The sequence below is a fragment of the Schistocerca nitens genome, chromosome 9 (genome assembly GCF_023898315.1).
Source record: "Schistocerca nitens isolate TAMUIC-IGC-003100 chromosome 9, iqSchNite1.1, whole genome shotgun sequence".
In the NCBI taxonomy this organism is placed as follows: Eukaryota; Metazoa; Arthropoda; class Insecta; order Orthoptera; family Acrididae; genus Schistocerca; species Schistocerca nitens.
In genome coordinates, this window is record NC_064622.1 from 335,550,121 (window position 1) to 335,570,803 (window position 20,683).

General features: G+C 44.5%; 1 protein-coding gene across 1 annotated transcript in view; it reads left to right on the forward strand.

Annotated features, from left to right (window-relative positions):
- LOC126203300 (cadherin-23) overlaps window positions 1-20,683 on the forward strand; it is a 420,699-nt gene that overhangs the window by 233,529 nt on the left and 166,487 nt on the right. Inside the window, exons 3-4 of the mRNA XM_049937557.1 lie at window positions 3,204-3,511; window positions 13,359-13,633. Coding sequence (XP_049793514.1) covers window positions 3,204-3,511; window positions 13,359-13,633 — 583 coding nt within the window. The remainder of the gene's footprint in view (window positions 1-3,203; window positions 3,512-13,358; window positions 13,634-20,683) is intronic.

Sequence of the window (20,683 nt, forward strand, 5' to 3'; positions counted from 1 at the left end):
GCAGTTGAAGCAACGAACAGTTACGGTGCACTGTTGTGCTCTTCTTCATTACAACACGACCCGGAGACATCTGGATTACTTCACACGGGGAAAAATCATGGGAAAACTGCAAGAAGAACGAAACGTGTGGTGTGCAGCCCACGATGATGACGATGATATACCAAAAAAGCATAATCGCAGGGAGACTGGTCTGAAGTATATAGAGAATGGCTGAGGACCTCCCATTTGAGTGTCTGCAAGAGCTCCATGATTGTGTTTGCTATACGGTACCTTGCAGTGTCGTGGAGTAGAATTACCACACAAGCAGGAGCCCTAGTAATTTCGATCTGGTTACTTTGCAAGGGTGGTCTAGGCTTGTGACTATCGCTACAAATTCACCATAGTCTCATGCTAAAGGGAGTCAAGAACAAACGAGCGCGTTTGGTCAAAGAAGAAGGTGAGCGTAACCTTTCTGGCACTCGTATGGGCGGCCTTGGAGGTTTTGTGTGGAGCGACCCTGCATGTTTCCACATAGTCCAAGTGTTTTGGACAAGTGATTGCAAATATTACTATATGAAAACAAGAAATACGAGCGTATAATAAGTTAATTTTTAAATAGAGTTTCTTTTTCATGAAACTCGATCCAAGATGGCGAACATGGTCATGCAAAAAATCGAAAAATTGCAAAAAAAGATTTTCTTTAATAAGGAAGCCATTATAGCTCCGATAGAAAAATGTTAGATGATAAATTTGTGTGGCTTAAAAAGATTCGTCAACTGCCTCTTATAAGTATCGATTGCTTTTTTGGGTTTCAAAACACATCGAAATAGGTTTCTCTAAAACACGTTAACAATCACGTTCCCATAGTTGCTGTTTAATTTAGGTATAGACTGCGGTAAATCAAAAAAATACTTGTTTAAAAAGTTAAAAAAATACTAATTATTTTTGGACACACGTAGGCTTTTCTGAGAAAAAAGGCGCTCTCGATAACTGGCTAGATCTTCTCAGCGAATGGCCTTTATACGATCGTATTAATCGCAAAGATCAAAAAATTATTTCGAGAAAGTTGCACGTTTGTTGGGCGTACTTTTTTTTAAACTAACTCTCTCAGTTCTTCTTTTATGAAAAGAACTTTTAAAGAAAAAAATTGTTAACATTTTTTCACGTAATCAAAAAAAAAAAAAAGAGTTCTGCTGCCCGCTTCTGCCGAGCAATTTTTGTTTTTGTTTTTAATGAAGTGGACGCAGTTAAAATTCTACAGCGACGCGTTTGATCGATGTTAATACTGAATACTTGTATTTCCAAGGAAAAATAGTGGGATACGTTTCAATTTTTTAACTGAATAGTAAGTGAAGCGTGCAAGAGCGAAGAGCGGACGGCGGAGTGGGGGGACCCAGCGCGCCACTCGCTCTGAAAACCGATTCTGAGCGGCTCACGCATGAATAAACTTTGATATCTCGGCTTCTGGACCATGTACCAAAATCCGTTTACACTTATTCTGGGGTATGTTATAGCCATTTTCGTTTTAGAAGCAAAATAGCCCCGAATATATTTAGTTCTTATTTAACTTACATTTTGTATACGTCATTGTTATTTTGTCCGCCCCCGGTAGCTTAGTGGTCACCGCGACAGAATGTCAATCCTAAGGGCCCAGGTTCGATTCCTGGATGAATCGGAGATTTTCTCCGCTCAGGGACTGGGTGTTGTGTTGTCCTAATCATCATCATTTCGTCCCCATCGACGCGCAAGTCGCCGAAGTGGCGTCAAATCGAAACACTTGCACCCGGCGAACGGTCTACCCGACGGCAGGCCTAGTCACACGATATTTACATTTTTATTGTTATTTCAATAGTTTTGCATTATTACAACAGTGTTTTTCACGTAATACCTTAAATTTTTAGCTTAGCTGATGATACTTACGTTATACTTGTTGCTGATTTCTTTAAACCTTACGTCATTACTGAAGTACTTAATTATTTTTCGTACAAAATTAAATAAATGCAACATATTAGGGTAAGTTTAAAGAACTATATTTTTTACACAAATAATATATAACACAGCTGTCTGTGAAATATGTATAGAATCATTACAATGGAAATTATATTGAAGCAACTCGTGTCCCTCACTGATAAAATTATTTATCGACTGAATTGTGTGTTGATTAGCTGTAGTAAATACAATGCTGGCAAAACTTCAAAGCCGATATATCTCCATAAATTTATGAAAAACATTAAGAACAGCCTATTTCTCAGCACTTTTTAACCGTGTCCCACTCGCGAGTTTCATTAAGAAACAGAAAGCAACCTCAGCCATTTTCATACTGCACATTAACAGCGCGACAATCACAGCACACGCTGCAGAGGCTGTGACTGTACACGATTTTTGAAATAAAACTACGTAGCTAAAGCGTGATTAAGAAAAAAGTTGACGGCTATTAATACATTAGGAATTACTTCCAAGAGCGTAACAACACCAGCGTACGGCTTTTGACCAATCATCGCGTTTGTATTTATTTACATCAGGTTTATTCTTATGATGAACGGATTATCGTCACGCACCAGAGATACATTCATTTTACAGAATATCTGTTAAGAGAGTATCACACTGCTACTCAACCGCGACGGTATTCCGCTTGACTGTTACCGGAAACACTCCGCATCGTTACAGCAAACAAGTATAGTGGAGACTAAGGAAAACGAATCGCACAGTTAGTGCTTTCGTGTCAATAATCCATTCAAACCCGATTAAGCGGAGACTTAACGGTAAGCCGACCAATGCAGTCAGGTGCAATAGTATTGTGGTCGACTAATACAAATCGATGCGATTTAGTCCAATTTTCAAAGATGATATACCAACATTGTCTCTAAAAGCTTTTCTATATTTATGCCGTCTTATGGAAACGAATTTTAAAGAAAAGAAAAGACATAATTAATATTCTGTCAATTAATTACAAGAGTCGTTGTATATGAAGAAATTATGGAAACGAAATTAAGGATTTAATATTGAGATAAATCATTACAACTGTTTTGTGTCCCACCAACTACCGTGTTTTATTAGCTGCTGTGATATGGATTCTGTCATCAACGTGCACATGTTTGTGTCGTGAACATAACATTATAATTCCGTCCACGCAGTCATTGTTGTCTGTGACTTCCATACTGAATTCCTACGTGCTCTGTTTGTGTCTGGAGGTGTTATGAACGTCGCGTGTCATTTGTTCACAGGATGTCGCCGCGCGTGCCGCTGGCTGCATTGCTGGCGCTACTAGTGCTGCCATCTACGAAGGGACAGCTGAACCGCGCCCCGCAGTTCGTGCCAGGGGGCGACATGGCGCGCTTCGCGCTACGGGAGGACACGCTGGTCGACGCGCCGGTGTACCAGCTGCGGGGAAGTGACCCAGAGGGCACAGCCGTCCACTACAGCATCAGCGGCACGCACTTCACCGTAGACCGCGAGAGCGGCGTCGTCACACTCGCCAAACCGCTGGACCGCGAGAAGCAGGACCTCATCGAAGTCATCATCAGTATTACAGGTGCGTTCCTGTATGTGCAAGCTGCCCTCATTTATTGGCTGATCGGTCAGTAAGAACTCTGTACTTTAAGGACGGCATCAGCCAATAAAATCTGTATCCGTAAGTACAGTAGCGTAGCAGGCGCTACAAAACAGCCGTTGTGCGTCATAGAAGGGTTTGCTGATGATATTCCGTGGGAGTAACTCCCAAGAGTACTTTCTCCTAGACATATCTAGCGAAATGGCCACGACTTATAAATCAGACAAATTAGAGCTCTTTAGGAGTCTTATCGACATCGATCATCCTACGCTCCATTCGTAAATGCAACATGGAAGGGGATGGGCGTAGAGGGGACGACGAGGATAATAATGGTACCAGAAATACCCTCCGGCAAACTTGTGGTGATGAGTCGCGCCCGCACACCACGAAAGTTTCTACTGTTTGTCTTCATGCTTGCTAAATCCTACCTTGGCCAGAAGAGCCTCCGGATTTCTCCCCAATGGGGAACGTTTGAAGCATTATGGGTAGGACTCTCCAACCAGCTACTAATTTTGACGATCTAAGGCGCCAGTTGGACAGAATTAGGCACGATATACCTGAGGAGGACATCTAACAACTATATCAATCAACGCCAAATCGAATAACTGCCTTCATAAGGGCCAGAGGTTGACCAACACGTTATTGAATTGCTCAGTTTGTGAAGGTCTTTCTCTTGAATAAATCATCCACTTTTGCCGAAATTGCCATTTGTTCGTTTGTAAATGTGCATCACGCCTTTTTTTGTCTTCGAATGTAATTAACGTGATTTTAGCGTAGCATTGCAAGCAAACAATTAGTTCCTACGCAGCTAATGTTCTACTTAAGCAGTGCCATGGCTCTGAGCACTATTGGACTTAACAGCTGAGGTCATCAGTCCCCTAGAACTTAGAACTACGTAAACCTAACTAACCTAAGGACATCACACACATCCATGCCCGAGGCAGGATTCGAACCTTCGACCGTAGCGGTCGCGCGTTTCCAGACTGAAGCGCCTAGAACCGCTCGGCCACTCCGGCCGGCCAAGCAGTGGCATGGTCCGGATCTCTAATCTCGCTAATGTCTATTAATTGTCCACGTTTATCTAGTTCACACAGTCTGTTGAATGACGGGATCTCATCTAAAGATCTGCACAGTTATTCCTGCTAACTCACGACAAATAAAACGTCTTCACAATTGCAGAATGTCTTCACCAAAAATGAATAAGTTCAAACTGCGTACCACATTATCAAAAGCATAACCAATGACTCTTAGCCGCTCACTTATTACCCTGTCCAAAGACATCGACAAAAGACCACGCTACTCTGTTCTCTTCCTCCTCAACTTGATCGTATGGTCACCACTTAGCTCTAAGCTTCTACAACACCATTCGAAATTATTTACAATGTTTGTACATAGTTAGCAACAAAAAAGTAATATATAACTATACAGTACAGTTTACATTCCAATATCACGTAGCTGAAATTATGCCTTTTAGATAAATAGAGTTGGAAATACAGGAACCTAGTCAAGTTCACGAGTTACAGTCTGTTAAGTAAGAGCGTGGTCGGCATTACACACAGATGGTGAAAAACATCGCCTTAGTTCTTTCACAGACCAAAAGAGGGAACATTTGTACTTCACGCAGTTTCGATAAAGCATTACTTTAATTTGAATTCTTGACTGAGGTACACAAGAAGAGACTGCAGTGCAACTTCCGCGTCGCGTTTCGAGGTTGTGTTTCTCTATAGTCCCTGAAAGGTCCGAAAATGAGTCATCCTGGGGCGTCTAAAACCATGGGAAAATCAAATTCATTTATACAAAAGTGGGTAACACGCTATAAATTGGTTACAAATGTGAATGACTTTGAAGTATGTGGCTCAGTCGGTAAAGTGACTTCGAAAATGAGAAAAATGATATTAATCTTTTTTCGGGAAACCCATAATTAACATTGCGCCAGATGCAAGCAAAATTCACTTTGAAACAGCTGTCAAGGCAAATTCGATGCATTTAAAGATCTCTTCCGTGTGAATACGCGGAAAACTTGGTTTCAAGCATGCCTCGGAGATGGCAAGCAATTATCAACGCTGCGAGTGACTGGACGTATTATTAACTCTAACTGCATTTTTATTTTGTCCATAGACGATGAATTTATATGTTTTAGTTGGTATCGCAAAAAAAATTGATTGTGACTGGTTGTTAATAAACGACTGAAAATAACCAACTGACTATTTCTGTTTAAAGTAGATAGTCCGGTTTTTAGGACGTGGTAACCCTACGCGCCACACGAGATCAGGAACGTTATAGTCTCTACAACGCTGTACCGATTCTTATTTCTGTGTTCGTTGCTAGTTCCTAAGCCTAGGCGTCGTTCAAAGCAATGGAAATTTTGTTATTTAAAAACCAAAAATTGCAGCCTGCTAATGTGGCAAATTGATACACCAGTTTTTTGACCCAGTAATGAATGGAAAAACCCTGTCATAGCCTAGACCAAACAAATACCGAAAATTACCGGTTATTGAGAACTAAAATACCCTATCGGTTTTAACTGGTCGGATTTTCCGATCTCAAGGCTCCCTATTTAGCGACATCAGGCGAAACACTTGTGGTTAATGAGTGGCTGAAGATATCTGTTTAGTGGACGGTAGTTGGTCAATAATAAGCTTCATCATTTGGACTGGGATGCCATCGTGTCCAGTAGATGGTGATCGCATACGCGTAATGGCATTTTTGACGGTAATGGGTAATTTAATCAATTGGTTGGTCAGCTACGCTAAAGAGGTCCATGAAATAGAGAAGTCTGTTTCGATTTGCCCACCACAACTCCCTACACTCATTCAGATGTACAGCACTGAGGAATCTTTGAATACAGCTAGCTATTTCAACGCTTCCTCTACAATGAGGTGACAGAAGTCGTTGGATACGTCCTAATATCGTGTCGGACCTCCTTTTCCCCAGCTTAATTTAGCAGCTTGACGTGACACGGACTCAAGAAGTCCCTGTAAGTCCCCTGCAGAAATATTGTTCTATGCTACAGCCATAAATAATTGCGAAAGTGTAGCCAGTGAACTGACCTCTCGATTACGTCCCATAACTGTTTAATGGGATCCATGTTGAGCGAGTTGGCTAGCCAAGTCATTTGCACCAATTTTCCCAGAATGTTCTTCAAATCAGTCATGAACAACGGTGGCCCAGTGACATGGCCCATTGTCGTCCATAAAGATTATCCATAAAGATTCCATGGTTGTTTGGGAACGTGAAGTCCATTAATGGCTACAAATGGTCTCCGAGCAATCGAACATAACCATTTCTAATTAATGATCCGCTCTGTTGGACCAACGGATCCAGTCCATTCCAGGTAAACACTGCCCACGGCATTATGGAACCATCGCCATCTTGCACAGTGCCTTCTTGTCAACTTGGGTCCATTGCTTTGTGGGGTCCGCGCCACACTCGAACCCTATCGTCAACGCTTACCAAATGAAATCGGGACTCATCTGACCAGGCCACGATTTTTCAATAATCACTCTCGTCAGTGGTCCGCTGCCACAGCCCATTAACACCAAATTACACAGCACTGTCCTAACGGATACGTTCGACGTACGTGCCACATTGATTTCTGCCGTTATTTCACGCAGTATTTCTCACATGTTAGCATTAACAACGCTAAGCAAACGTTGCTGCTCTCGGTCGTTAAGTGAAGGCCGTCGGCCTGCGTTGTCCGTGGTAGGAGGTAACGCCTTAAATTTGGTGTTGTCGGCGCACTCTTGACACTGTGGATCTCCGAATATTGAATTTCTTAACGATTTCCGAAACGGAATTCCTTTGTGTCTAGCTACCAGTCCGCGTTCAAAGTCTGTTAATTCCCACGTGTGGCCATAATGACGTCGGAAAACCTTTTCATATGAATCACCTTAGTCCAAATGACACCGGCGCCAATGCACTGCTCTTTTACACATTGTATGCGCTCTACTACCGTGAACAGTATATATGTATATCGCCATACTACGACTTTTGTTAAAAAGACTGCATTTCATACCGTGATGCAAGGGCAGAAGCACAAGTTGGTGGGGATCTGCCCTGTGTTTTAGCTAATGATGAGACGTGTGTGTCTAGGGTTTTAAAGTTTTCTGATGTGTCTGGACTCTGGCGTAAACTTTTAGGCTGGAGGCTTTAGTGTATTGCAGAGTGGCTGACTCCTCCCTTTTTTCTTTGCGGTCAGCCAGCCACTTCCATCTGCTACATTGTTTTAGCTCCCTCTACCATTTTCTTCCTGTGTTGTCCACGTATAACTGCTGACACCCCGCTTCATCCCACGCTTCGGTGTGGGTGAGCACATGTTTTTCAACGATTGTTCCCCGCGTTTTATGTTCCGTTTTATATTACTGTTCTGAGTTTTTTCTTGACACCCGTCTCACTATGTTACTGAACGGGCGCTGAAGACCTTGCTGTCGTGCGCCCAAAAACCCCTCTACTACTACTACTACGACTTTTGTCACCTCAATATATAACACCTACATCGTATTGTGTTGTAATATGATTTTTCTCTTTGCCAGTGCATGGCTACGTATAACCTAAGAATTATCATATGCACTTCAGTATACGTAATATTTACATGTGTTGTGACAAGTTATGTATTGCCATTTAAATGAAATACATTTTCGTCGTAGTGGGTACCACAGTAACGAATTTATTAAAAGAAGATGGCATTTCCCACTTTTGCTTTAATTCTCCAAAAATAGTATCTATCTTCTTGGCCATTCTCAAGTGATCAATATAATACCTTTGAAAATGTCAAGCTATCAAGCTGTCAAACTAACATGGCAGCATTTGTGAACCAAAACGAAAACAAAACACAAATTTAAAGACTCTGCCATTGAAATATGCAAACAGTAATTTTCTACAGCAGGTAAATGTATTTAGAATATGTTTACATTCATATCATTACAATTATATTCATGGAGGTAATATAATATTTTCTCTTTTGTACAGAACCATAAAATCACCCGAGAAAGGCCTAGGAGGCTGAAACTACACTCATGCACATAAATTAAGGATAATGCTGATACATGGTGAAACAACGCTCTGGTGGGCGGATTGCAGGTTTAAATCATCCCGGGGTATGACCATGCGGTGCATTTGACCTGCGGTCGTCGCACGGTGGCGCTGGCAGCAGTCCACATACGCAGAGGGGTGTTGGTGCTTGTCAGATTACGGTGCAGCGAGTAAGTGTACAGACGTTTTCAGACGTGCTAACGGTGACTGTGTGTTGAAAATGGCTCAAAGAACACAAATTGATGACGTTATGAGGCGACTGAAGGCTGGTCAAACACAGCAGGTCGTAACACGGGCCCTCCGTGTGCCACAAAGTGTGATCTCAAGATTATGGCAACGATTCCAGCAGACAGGAAACGTGTCCAGGCGCTACAGTACGGGACGTCCACAGTGTACAACACCAACCGGTATCTCACCATCAGAGCCCGCAGACGGCCACGGAGTACTGCAGGTAGCCTTGCTCGGGACCTTACTGCAGCCACTGGAACAGTTGTCTCCAGACACACAGTTTACAGACGACTGATCAGACATGGTTTATTCGCCAGGAGACCTGAAAGGTGCATTCCACTGACCCCTGGTCACAGGAGAGCCCGTATAGCCTGGTGTCAAGGACACAGTACATGCTCATTGGAACAGTGGTCCCAGGTTATGTTCACGGACGAGTCCAGGTATAGTCTGAACAGTGATTCTCGCCGGGTTTTCATCTGGCGTGAACCAGGAACTAGATACCGAAGGCGTTCTTAAGTTTTGCAAACAGGTGAATATGGAATAGGCCACGCGACACTGTGTGCACGATGACAGACGACAGAGGACGGTGAACCCAGGGCGGCAGCTGTCGCATTGTCATGCTGTATGAGGGAGTGTTCCGTGCGTGGACAAACTCGATTATAGCTCCCTTAATGTCCTTGAAAGGGTTTGTATGGAGGTCGTGGTTTGATGGTGTGGGGTGGGATTATGATTGGTGCACGTACACCCCTGCATGTCTTTGACAGAGGAACTGTAACAGGTCAGGTGTATCGGGACGTCATTTTGCACCAGTATGTCCGCCTTTTCAGGGGTGCAGTGGGTCCCACCTTCCTCCTGATGGATGATAACGCACGGCCCGACCGAGCTGCCATCATGGAGGGATACCTTGAAACAGAAGATATCAAGCGAATGGAGTGGCCTGCCTGTTCTCCAGACCTAAACCCCATCGAGCACGTCTTGGATGCTCTCTGTTGACGTAGCGCTGCACGTTTTCAAACCCCTGCGATACTTCAGGAGCTCCGACAGGCACTGGTGCAAGAATGGGAGGCTACACCCCTGCAGATGCTCGACCACCTGATCCAGAGTATGCCAACCCGTTGTGCAGCCTGTGTACGTGTGCACGGTAATCATATCCCATATTGATGTTGGGGTACATGCGCAGGAAACAGTGGCGTTTTGTAGCACACGTGTTTCGGGACAGTTTTCTCAACTTATCACCAATACCGTGGGCGTACAGATATGTGTCGTGTGTCTTCCTTATGTGCGTATGCTATTAGCACCAGTATTGTGTAGTGCCACGATGTGGCCGGCCGGATTGGCCGAGCGGTTAAAGGCGCTACAGTCTGGAACCGCACGACCGCTACGGTCGCAGGTTCGAATCCTGCCTCGGGCATGGATGTGTGTGATGTCCTTACGTTAGTTAGGTTTAAGTAGTTCTAAGTTCTAGGGGACTTATGACCACAGCAGTTGAGTCCCATAGTGCTCAGAGCCATTTGAACCATTTGAGCCACGATGTGTGGCACCACATTCTGCAATTATCCTTAATTTATGAGAATGAGTGTAGTTGTGAACTAATAAAATTAATGCAGCAAACATTGTTGACCATTGGATACAGAGCATCTTCGTGCTAACAAAACCAGCCATGGTTCATGTGATCTGTGTGAACTGGGGAACACAACATCACCATTGGGGAACAAACATTGTTCCCTAGGATGGTTCTAATCAGCTAAGATGGTCTCATAACCCTTGGCAGTAACACGATTTTGCAGAGTAACTATGGGTCCCATGGAATCTAACGATATGGTTGCCTAAATCATCACCGACCCCCTTCATGTTTCACTCTATGGACGTAAACTCGGCCAGAAGTTGGAAACAGTGTACCATATAGTCCAGGTCTTATGACGTCGGCAGCACGTCTTCCTGTAACGGACGTTTGTATCATTGATGAGTGGTTTTGGAATTTCAGTTCGCCCTGAAATTCCCAGATTATGGAGCTCCCTTCGTGGTGTTTTGGTGATAACAGAGTTCGCGAGTGTGACATTCAGTTCAACTGTGACCTTCGCAGCTTTCCTCCTCGCATTTTTCGTCAAAATCCTCTTCAGTTACCATGTGCCACGATCACTCAACACGCACTTTCGTCCCCGTTGTGAGTTAGTGGATGACGTTTTCCCTTTTCCGTGTATGTGGTATAAATCTTCGATACGGTGCTTCATTAAAAATCAAACACTTCGGCTACCTTCGTTACAGAAGCACATACCATGCGGGTGCCAACAACTAGCCCTCATTCGAATTCACTAAGCTCCGATATTATGCGCTCACAACCGCAAAGAACCACAACTGACGGTTGGAACATCTTGGGGACATTTTACAGGTACCGTTCGTGGTCAAGTACAACAGTGGAAGCTGAAGGCTTGGCTACCAATCCGCATTTGCGTTCATGCACGCATTTTTCGCTGTTTCCGTTTTTTCGTCCAGCCTTATATACATGTTGGACTGTGGCTTTAGTGAGCTTGACTCCATTTTCTCACGTGTATTGCCGAAATGTGCGTGGAGTTGACACTGTGCGCTCGGATAATAAATCGCTCCCGTGCGTCGTGGCGAAGTAGCTCTGTAGGTGAACAGTCTGCGCTAGAGTATAGTCGCGTCTGCAAAGATTTTTCTTTTTATTTATTTGCTTTCGTAACGTGCCATTCAATCATCCAAATGCAGGAAAAGTTATATTTCAATTGTGTTAGACAATTCATGTTAGACATTATTTCGAATCGTATCCAGATACATAGGCTTAACAAAGAACTGATTCGACATAAAACAAGTTTTACAATCAGAGTATACTAAAACGAGTAAACAAGACGAAAATGGAACACAGGATACACAGTAGTAGTATACTATAAAAAATCCTACTGCTAACACAAGAAGACATGACAAATCACCATTGCTATGCATTTGGGATATTCCCAGTTCAATCAAGGTTAATGACTATATATCTAAATTAACAATTAAATGTTTTTTGTATGTCCTGTGAGAATTGTTTCAAAAACTGCGGGTCCGGCTCTGTAAGTACCATCTAGGCAGAACATGAGAACAGTTAACAGGATCCAAAGTTGTGCATCACAGCCACACATGTACAGGGTGTTCGGAAATTTCCGTCACAGACTTTTAGGACTTGTAGATGGGAGCGAGTACAGAATATTTTTTTTGGAATAAGAACCTATGTCCGGAAGCGTATCGTTTCCGTTCTACGACGGTTTCAATTCAAATATTAAACTCATCGACTTCTATGTAAGTCTGCAGCTCGTGGTCTAGTGGTAGAGAGGTAGTTGGCCTCTGTAATAAAAAAAACTGAATGGAAGGATCAACAAACGATCTTGAACGAATGTCATGTGCGTTGGTTGCTGCGTCTGGATAACGAGATCCCTGGTTCGATTCCCAGCCGGTTTGGGGATTTTCTCTGCCAGGGGACTGGATGTTTGTGTTGCCCTCATCATTTCATCATCATCATCATCATCATCATGATCATCATTCGTGACAGTGGCTAGACTGGACTGTGAAAAAAAATTGGCCTGTGAAAAAACAGGGACTTTGTACGGGCGCTGATGACCGCGCAGTTGAGCGCCCCACAAACCAAACATCATCATCATCATCACTTTAACTTAAGTAGCCGAATTAGGCATGACGCAGTAAATTATTAGGTAACAGTTCGAGAGAAAGCATATCGAAAGATCGATTTATCACTTAAGCACTTTTGTTTGTATTAAACATTCCTACGTGTTTACATTATTCCAAAACAATAAAGAACCCAGCATATTGTATGTACAGAACTGTACTGACATATTATGAGAGCGGCTCGATGTGGCGACCACCAACGTTGTTACCGACATTCTACCTACGAAGTATGTTCTGGTACACACTATCCATCCCACCTGCCGTCTCTTCAGTTGCTAGTCCAGCGCCCAGAACTCGTGCCAGCAGATCTTCCTCTGTACCTACAGGAGTCTCGTAAATTATGACATCAGGTGACCGTCTGATGTACTAAACGTCATCCACTCTACCCTATTGCATACCAGGACAAGTAACTCTGACATTTTTCTCTTTCCCTCAATAGACGTGGACGCGTTACATACCTCAACTGAAACCGTCGTAGAACGAAAACGGTATGTTTCGGGACATGGGTTCCTGCTCAAAAAATTATGAACTCACTCCCCTCTACAAGTTCTAGAAATTTGTAGCGTTAATTTCCGTTTCCGAACACGCTGTAGATACATCAGTATTCAGACACGTACGAATAGGAGGTACATAATAAGTCAGCCAAGATGGACCCTGACAAGTGCAGCGGGCTTTGCGCGGCTTCTTCACTCGTCTGCCTCAACCAATCATGTAACGCCTCAGTGTAGTCGCAGCTCTATACACCTAAATTGTTTTCGCCTGCACCGAGTCGGCGCTTCGAAGTTGAAAGCTAGCAACAGCGTTGCACGACGTCAGGGATCTTCTTTCGCCGACCCTAGTCCGCACTGCCGGCAGTTCGCCGTGTGACCCCCGGGTGTGTTTTGCGCAGACGAGAGCGTGGGCGGCCTGGAGCCGAACACGGTGTCGCTGCGGCGCGAGGTGGCGGTGCTGGACGTGAACGACAACGCGCCCGCCTTCCACGGCCGGCCGTACGCGCTCAGCCTGCCCGAGACGACGCGCGTCGGCACCGTCGTCTTCGCCAACATCAGCCTCACCGACGCAGACCTCGGCCGCAACGCCGACATCGAGCTGGAGTGCCTCCGCGAGGCGGGCGACACCGACGACGCAGACGCCTGCGACACCTTCCACGTGTCCGCCGACAAGGTCTGTGTCTCTACTGCTGCGGCAGCCCCTAGAGCAGTGGCCGTCAAACTTTTTGTTTAAGAGCGAATACTCACGCTGTAAGGCGAAACCTCGGGAGAGCAGGCCGCTGTGGCTTAGCGGTTCTAGGCGCTTCAGTCCGGAACCTCGCTGCTGCTGCGGTCGCAGGTTCGAATCCTGCCTCGGGCATGGATGTGTGTGATGTCCTTAGGTTAGTTAGGTTTAAGTAGTTCTAAGTCTATGGGACTGATGACCGCAGATGTTAAGTCCCATAGTGCTTACAAGGGAACCTCGCCATCGCACCCCCCTCAGATTTAGTTATAAGTTGGCACAGTGGATAGGCCTTGAAAAACTGAACACAGATCAATTGAGAAAACAGGAAGAAGTTGTGTGGAACTGTGAAAAAATAAGCAAAATATACAAACTGAGTAGTTCATGGGAAGATATGCAACATCAAGAACACTGTGAACACAGGAGCGCCGTGGTCTCGTGGTAACGTGAGCAGCTGTGGAACGAGAGGTCCTTGGTTCAAATCTTCCATCGAGTGAAATATTTAATTTTTTTATTTTCAGTTTATGTGACAAACTCTTATGTTTTCATCACTTTTTTGGGAGTGATTATCACATCCACAAGAAAACCTAAATCGGGCAAGGTAGAAGAATCTTTTTACTCATTCGCCAAGTGTACAAGTTAGGTGGGTCGACAACATATTCCTGTCATGTGACGCACATGCCGTTACCAGTGTCGTATAGAATATATCAGATGTGTTTTCCTGTGGAGGAATCGGTTGACCTATGATCTTGCGATCAAATGTTTTCGGTTCCCATTGGAGAGGCACGTCCTTTCGTCTACTAATCGCACGGTTTTGCGATGCGATCGCAAAACACAGACACTAAACTTATTGCAGTGAACAGAGACGTCAATGAACGAACGGACAGATAATAACTGTGCAAAAATAAAGAAAGTAAAATTCTCACTAGAGGGAAGACTTGAACCAACGACCTCTCGTTCTGCAGCTGCTCACGCTACCACGAGACCACGGCGTTCCTGAGTTCACATTGTTCATGATGTTGCCTATGTGGCCCATGGGCTACCCAGTTTATATAGTTTGCTTATTTTTTCACAGTTCCACACAACTTCTTCCTGTTTTCTCAATTGATCAGTGTTCACTTTATCAAGGCCTATCCACTGTGCCAACTTATAACTAAATCTGGAGGGGGTGCGATGGGGAGGTTCCCTTGTTAGAGCCATTTGAATCTCGGGCCACACACGAAGGGGAGGGGAGGGGGGGAGGGGACAATAATTTGGCCACTCCAAAAGAAATACAATTTTCATCAAAGCATTGTTACTGATAGAAGCTCACCACTTACACATTTCGAATGTACATATAAGATTGCGTAGTAAATATTTGTAAGTCAAAAAGAAACTAATATATTGGAACTACACAGATTTTTTTGAAAGTTTACATAGTGACCAGTTTTCGGTACCTAAGCGGGTAGTGTGACCAATGCCAATGCAGCAAGTTCCATTGTTTTTGCTCTGATTTCTGAACACATTTTACCGAGCGAGGTGGCGCAGTGGTTAAACACTGGACTCGCATTCGGGAGGACGACGGTTCAATCCCGCGTCCGGCCATCCTGATTTAGGTTTTCCGTGATTTCCCTAAATCGCTCCAGGCCAATGCCGGGATGGTTCCTTTCAAAGGGCACGGCCGACTTCCTTCCCCGTCCTTCCCTAATCCGATGGGACCGATGACCTCGCTGTCTGGTCTCCTTCCCCAAATCAACCCAACCTGAACACATTTTCTGTTCGTGTTGATAGCCTAGTATATGAAACAATGTCAGGTGGCTGCAACAGTCTGTTTTCAATCGGACTTTCGTGTTAGGCCAAATATAACGGAACAGAGATGATTTCACGGAATTTAACTTAATTGATTCAAAAATTGTGACAGAGGGATAAACTGGCGGATGATAGTTTTGTATAAAAGTTAATTTCATCTGTTTTATAATGCACATTTTCGAACTTTTACTGGGGTCAAGGCCTTGGCCACTTTTCTCGACGAGTAATGTGGCCACTTTTCCTGATGGAATGCGAGGTCTGCATAAGCAGTCTACACAAAAAATTATCAAACTGAAGTAAATAAGAAAGAACTACAACTGTAGTGCAAAATACATTGTTTAGACATTGATATTCTAAAAAGTTATTACTCTCCACACAGAGGAGACAAAAACAAAAAAGTTTTTTTTTAAAAAAAAACACGCTTTCTCTCTCAATCTCACTGACAACAACGGCGATGTATACTTTCCGCACCTTCCCCGGCTGATTTCGCTGTTAATTCGTAACCTACATATGTATGTATTAAACCGGGACCTAGAAACGACGGAGAAGCTTCGTCCCGTCGTAGCCCTCTGTGGTTCACAACCCCACAACGGACGACAACAGTCCACCCACCCCACCACTGCCCCACACCGAACCCAGGGTTATTGAGCGGTTCAGCCCCCAGTGGATCCCCCCGGGAACGTCTCATACCAGACGAATGTAACCCCAAATGTTTGCCTGGAAGAATAATTATGGTGTACGCGTATGTCCAAACTGTGTTTGCGCAGCAGTCGCCGACTCAGTGTAACTGAGGCGCAATGAGGGAACCAGCCCGCATTCGTCGAAGTAAATGGAAAACCGCCTTAAAAACCATCCAGTGGCTGGCTGCCATAACGGACCTCGACACTAATCCAACGGGCGGATTCGTGCCGGGGACCGGCACGGCACGCCTTCCCGCTCGGGAAGCAGCGCTCTAGACCGCGCGGCTAGCCGGCTGGGCTTACCTACATAACTAGTATGATGAAATAATTAATAGTCATAATTGCAATATCAGACACGAACACAAATGTTTACTAAATGTTTTGGATGTCATTTTTCTTTTACTCGTCGCTTTGTATTGCAACAGCCCTAATTTGATTTCAGATTACGCGTTACAAACATGTACCATGTTGGAAATTGATTGTCATCTGTAATGCGCACTCACGAATCGATGTTACTTACGTTTTAAATTTATACTACAATAGCTGATGAGTGCTAGTTGCTCACGCTCGTTGACAGCATTGGAAGACAAACAACAAAATATCCCGCATCGCACTTCTGTTTACCCCGCAGTGGCTGCGCTGGATATCACTCTGCCCCTGACGTAAGCGACAAACTCACGGGCGATAACTCCAACGTCCATTAAAATTAAGCACATCCTAAAATATTACTGTTTCTGTAAGTATTTTTGATGTGTCGGCAGCTGGGCCAACACCTTGTAGATAGAGGTGGCTTAAAAAGGCACGCTAGACTAACGCAGACGGGCGTGAAGTACTGGAACAGGATACGTAATTAATGCTATGAAGAAAAGAACGGAGCTTCTCATATACTTATCTTTAATTTCTTCTTGTACATCTCTATGGTGAACCCAAGTGAGACTCTAATTACAATCACTGTAAGGCTAATGGCGCCTTGCTAGTTGGTAGCCATTAACTTAGCTGAAGGCTATTCTGTCTCTCGGCTAATGAGAGAGAAAGGCTTCGTACGTCTAGTCGCTAGCTCTGTCGTCCGTACAACTGGGCTGAGTTCGAGTCAGTCTCTCGAGACCTGCCTTGTGGTGGCGCTAGGTTTGCGATCACACAGTGGCGACACGCGGGTCCGACATGTACTACAGGACCGCGGCCGATTTAAGCTACCACCTAGCACGTGTGGTGTCTGGCTGTGACACCACAATTTTAGTTTGTTATTGAGCAAGAAAATACACTCTTAAGAAAATCTTGAGGTTATTTGATATTTTTTGGTTCTGCTGTTAACTGCTAGAAGGATATTATTATAAAATACGGCTGAGAACAGAAGCCCACACGAACTCTTTCAACTGAAATGTCAAACGGTCTTAAAAACAGCTCAAAAGCAGATGTAAGATTGGCATTGACCTCAAACGCTTAGGAAGTCTTTCCTGTAATTCTTTTAACGCCCCAATGGATTGTTCAAAATTCACGTCTTCTTTAACGCCAATGAACTTTAAAGGCAAGTGTGTGGTGCTCCTTGTCAGAAGTTGTCCCTTCCACGATGCGATTTCCTTTTTAATTACATCGACTTTCATTACGAAATGTCGACCGCGGTGGCCGTGCGGTTCTGGCGCTGCAGTCCGGAACCGCGGGACTGCTACGGTCGCAGGTTCGAATCCTGCCTCGGGCATGGGTGTGTGTTATGTCCTTAGGTTAGTTAGGTTTAAGTAGTTCTAAGTTCTAGGGGACCGATGACCACAGCAGTTGAGTCCCATAGTGCTCAGAGCCCTTTGACCATTTGAACTTGATTTACAGAAAAATGGATGACTTTCAAACCGCCTGTCTATCGTTATAATTCCTAACTGCTTCAGTGTCAACTAAATCTCTAAATTTTATCTGCATAACGTTATAATGCCGTTCCATAGCAAAATGGCGGTACTCGTCGACCATGCAACCAGGGGCGGTGTCATAGCCCCCCGCCCCCCCCCCCCCCCACCCTCAATGGAGTATCGTATTACACTGGATAAAATGACTTCAGAAATCAGCGAATATACTACTTCAACACATTCAATCATTTTTTAATAATTATGTAGCAGTGTAGTTTGCAATGTATTTCAAACACATTTTAACAAAAGAATAAGAGTGACAGATAGCTTATTATCTAAACCAGTAGATATGATTTAACTTAAAATGGGCGTCTTATTATTTATCGATATACACTGGATGTATATTAATGTACCGCTTACAATAATCAAGAAAGCTAAATATGCCGAGTATGCCAACCAATAATTAAATTGCAGACCCCAGACAAAAACTTCGAACAGGCACACACATTCTGTAGACACCTATTTACCCTGAACGCAAAAACAGTTACCAAAAACTACTTTAAGCAATGCCACATTTTACCAGTTTGTCGGTGGAGGGTCCCAACTCTCCTTTTGTTAAGCGATATTCCATTCCCCCAGACCCCTGAATTCATTTTTATGATTGGTAATGCGTGGCCGCATCGAAATGCGGTGGTGGATGAGCTCTTAGGACAAGAGGATATTTGGCGAATGGACTGGCCTTCAGAGTTCCCCGACTTAAATGCCATCGAGCGCGTGTGGCATGGTTTGGGAGAGTATTTCAGCACGTCCACATGTACCAGCTATCATCCAGCAATTGTCAACCGCGCTGATAGAATAATGGAAAGCCCTACCACAAGAATTACTTACCAACCCTGTGGGCAACATGGGAGCACATTGTAGAGCATGCATTGCCGTCCGTAGTGACCATACATCTTATTAAAAACCATGCTCGAGCTTTCTAATCTCCAAGGGACCATCATGAATCACGATGACTTCAGTGTGATTATTGTCTTCGAAGAAAAGTGTTATTCTTTTCGTTTCATTGCGCATTTCAAATGATTCAAATGGCTCTAAGCACTATGGTACTTAACATCTGAGGTCATCAGTCCCCTAGACTTAGAACTACTTAAACCTAACTAACCTAAGGACATCACACACATCCATGCCCGAGGCCGGATTCGAACCTGCGACCATAGCAGCCGCATGGTTCCGGACTGAAGAGCCTAGGCCGGCCGCTGGTGGCCGAGCAGTTCTAGGCGCTTCAGTCTGGAACCGCGTGACCGCTACGGTCGCAGGTTCGAATCCAGCCTCGGACTTGGATGTGTGTGATGTCCTTAGGTTAGTTAGGTTTAAGTAGTTCTAAGTTCTAGGGGACTGATGCCCTGAGATGTTAAGTCCCATAGTGCTCAGAGCCATTTGAATCATTTGAAGAGCCTAGAACCGCTCGACTACAACGGCCGGCCATTGCGTGTTTCTTTCAGTTACATTCTGTACTATACTGCAGCAGTTCTTTCTGTGTATGTCCAAGTTTCAGTGATCTAAATTACTTGGCAGTGGCAAATTTTGCGAAAGTTGCCTTCATCCTCAAGTTTTCTACACCTCTGTATACTGCATAAGTGAAGCAGAGACGAATGGTGACCAGTGTAGTGGCGATACAAACCGCAAATGGGGATGTGGACTAACATAAGGCGACTTTGAGGAAGGGCAGATTGTTATGCCCCGGCGCTTGGGACCGAGCTTGTCGGAAAAAAGTGAAGCTGTCAGCTGTTCGCCTGCTATTGTCGTGACGATCTATGGATAGCGGTTGAGAGAACGTGAAGCCACGAATAGGCGACAAGATGCCTCGTCACAGAACGTCGCAGTCGGAAGCTTATCCGCTCTGTAAAAAGAGGCGGCGATGCGTGGCAGCTCTGACGATAGGGTACGGTGCTGGCGTAACCACAAGTGTTTCAGAGAACACCGCTCTGCACACATTGTTGAACATGAGACTCCTCACCAGACGACTCCTATCTGTTCCCCTGGTGATCCAACGACATCGTCAGTTGCAATTACTTCGGACACACGGTCATCGAGATTGAACAGTGGATCAATGGCAATGTATTGCCTGGCTCGATGAATGACGTTTCTTGTTAATACATGTCGATGGTACTCTCCGGATATGCCCTCATCCAGGTGAATGTCTCGTCGAACATACATCACTAACACAGGCCAATTGGTGGCGGGAGGGGGGGGCGGGGGGGGGGGGGGGCAGTATTAAGCTATGGAGGACATTCACTCGGGCTCCCATGGAAACTGTGGCAGTAATCGAAGGCGCAAAGGCAGCTGTTGACTACGTGTTGTATTGTGCGTACCACCTGTATTCATTCACGCTTGATGTCTCCCAGGATACAATAAATACCAGCGTTATACGTTAGCAAAAGATCTTGCTGAGAACCCAATAAAATTCCGGCCCCACGTAAAATCGCTAAGTGGGCCTAATGCATCTATCCAGTCACTCGTTGAGTAGCCTGGTGCGGCAGTGAAGATAGCAAAAGTAAAGCCAAAGTTTTAAATTTCGCGTTTAAGAAATCAGTAATGTAGGAAAAGATAGATTGCTACTTACCGTAAAGATGACACATTACTTTGCAGACAGGCACGATTAAATGACATCTTTCGGCTACAGCCTTCGTTAGAAGAAGAAA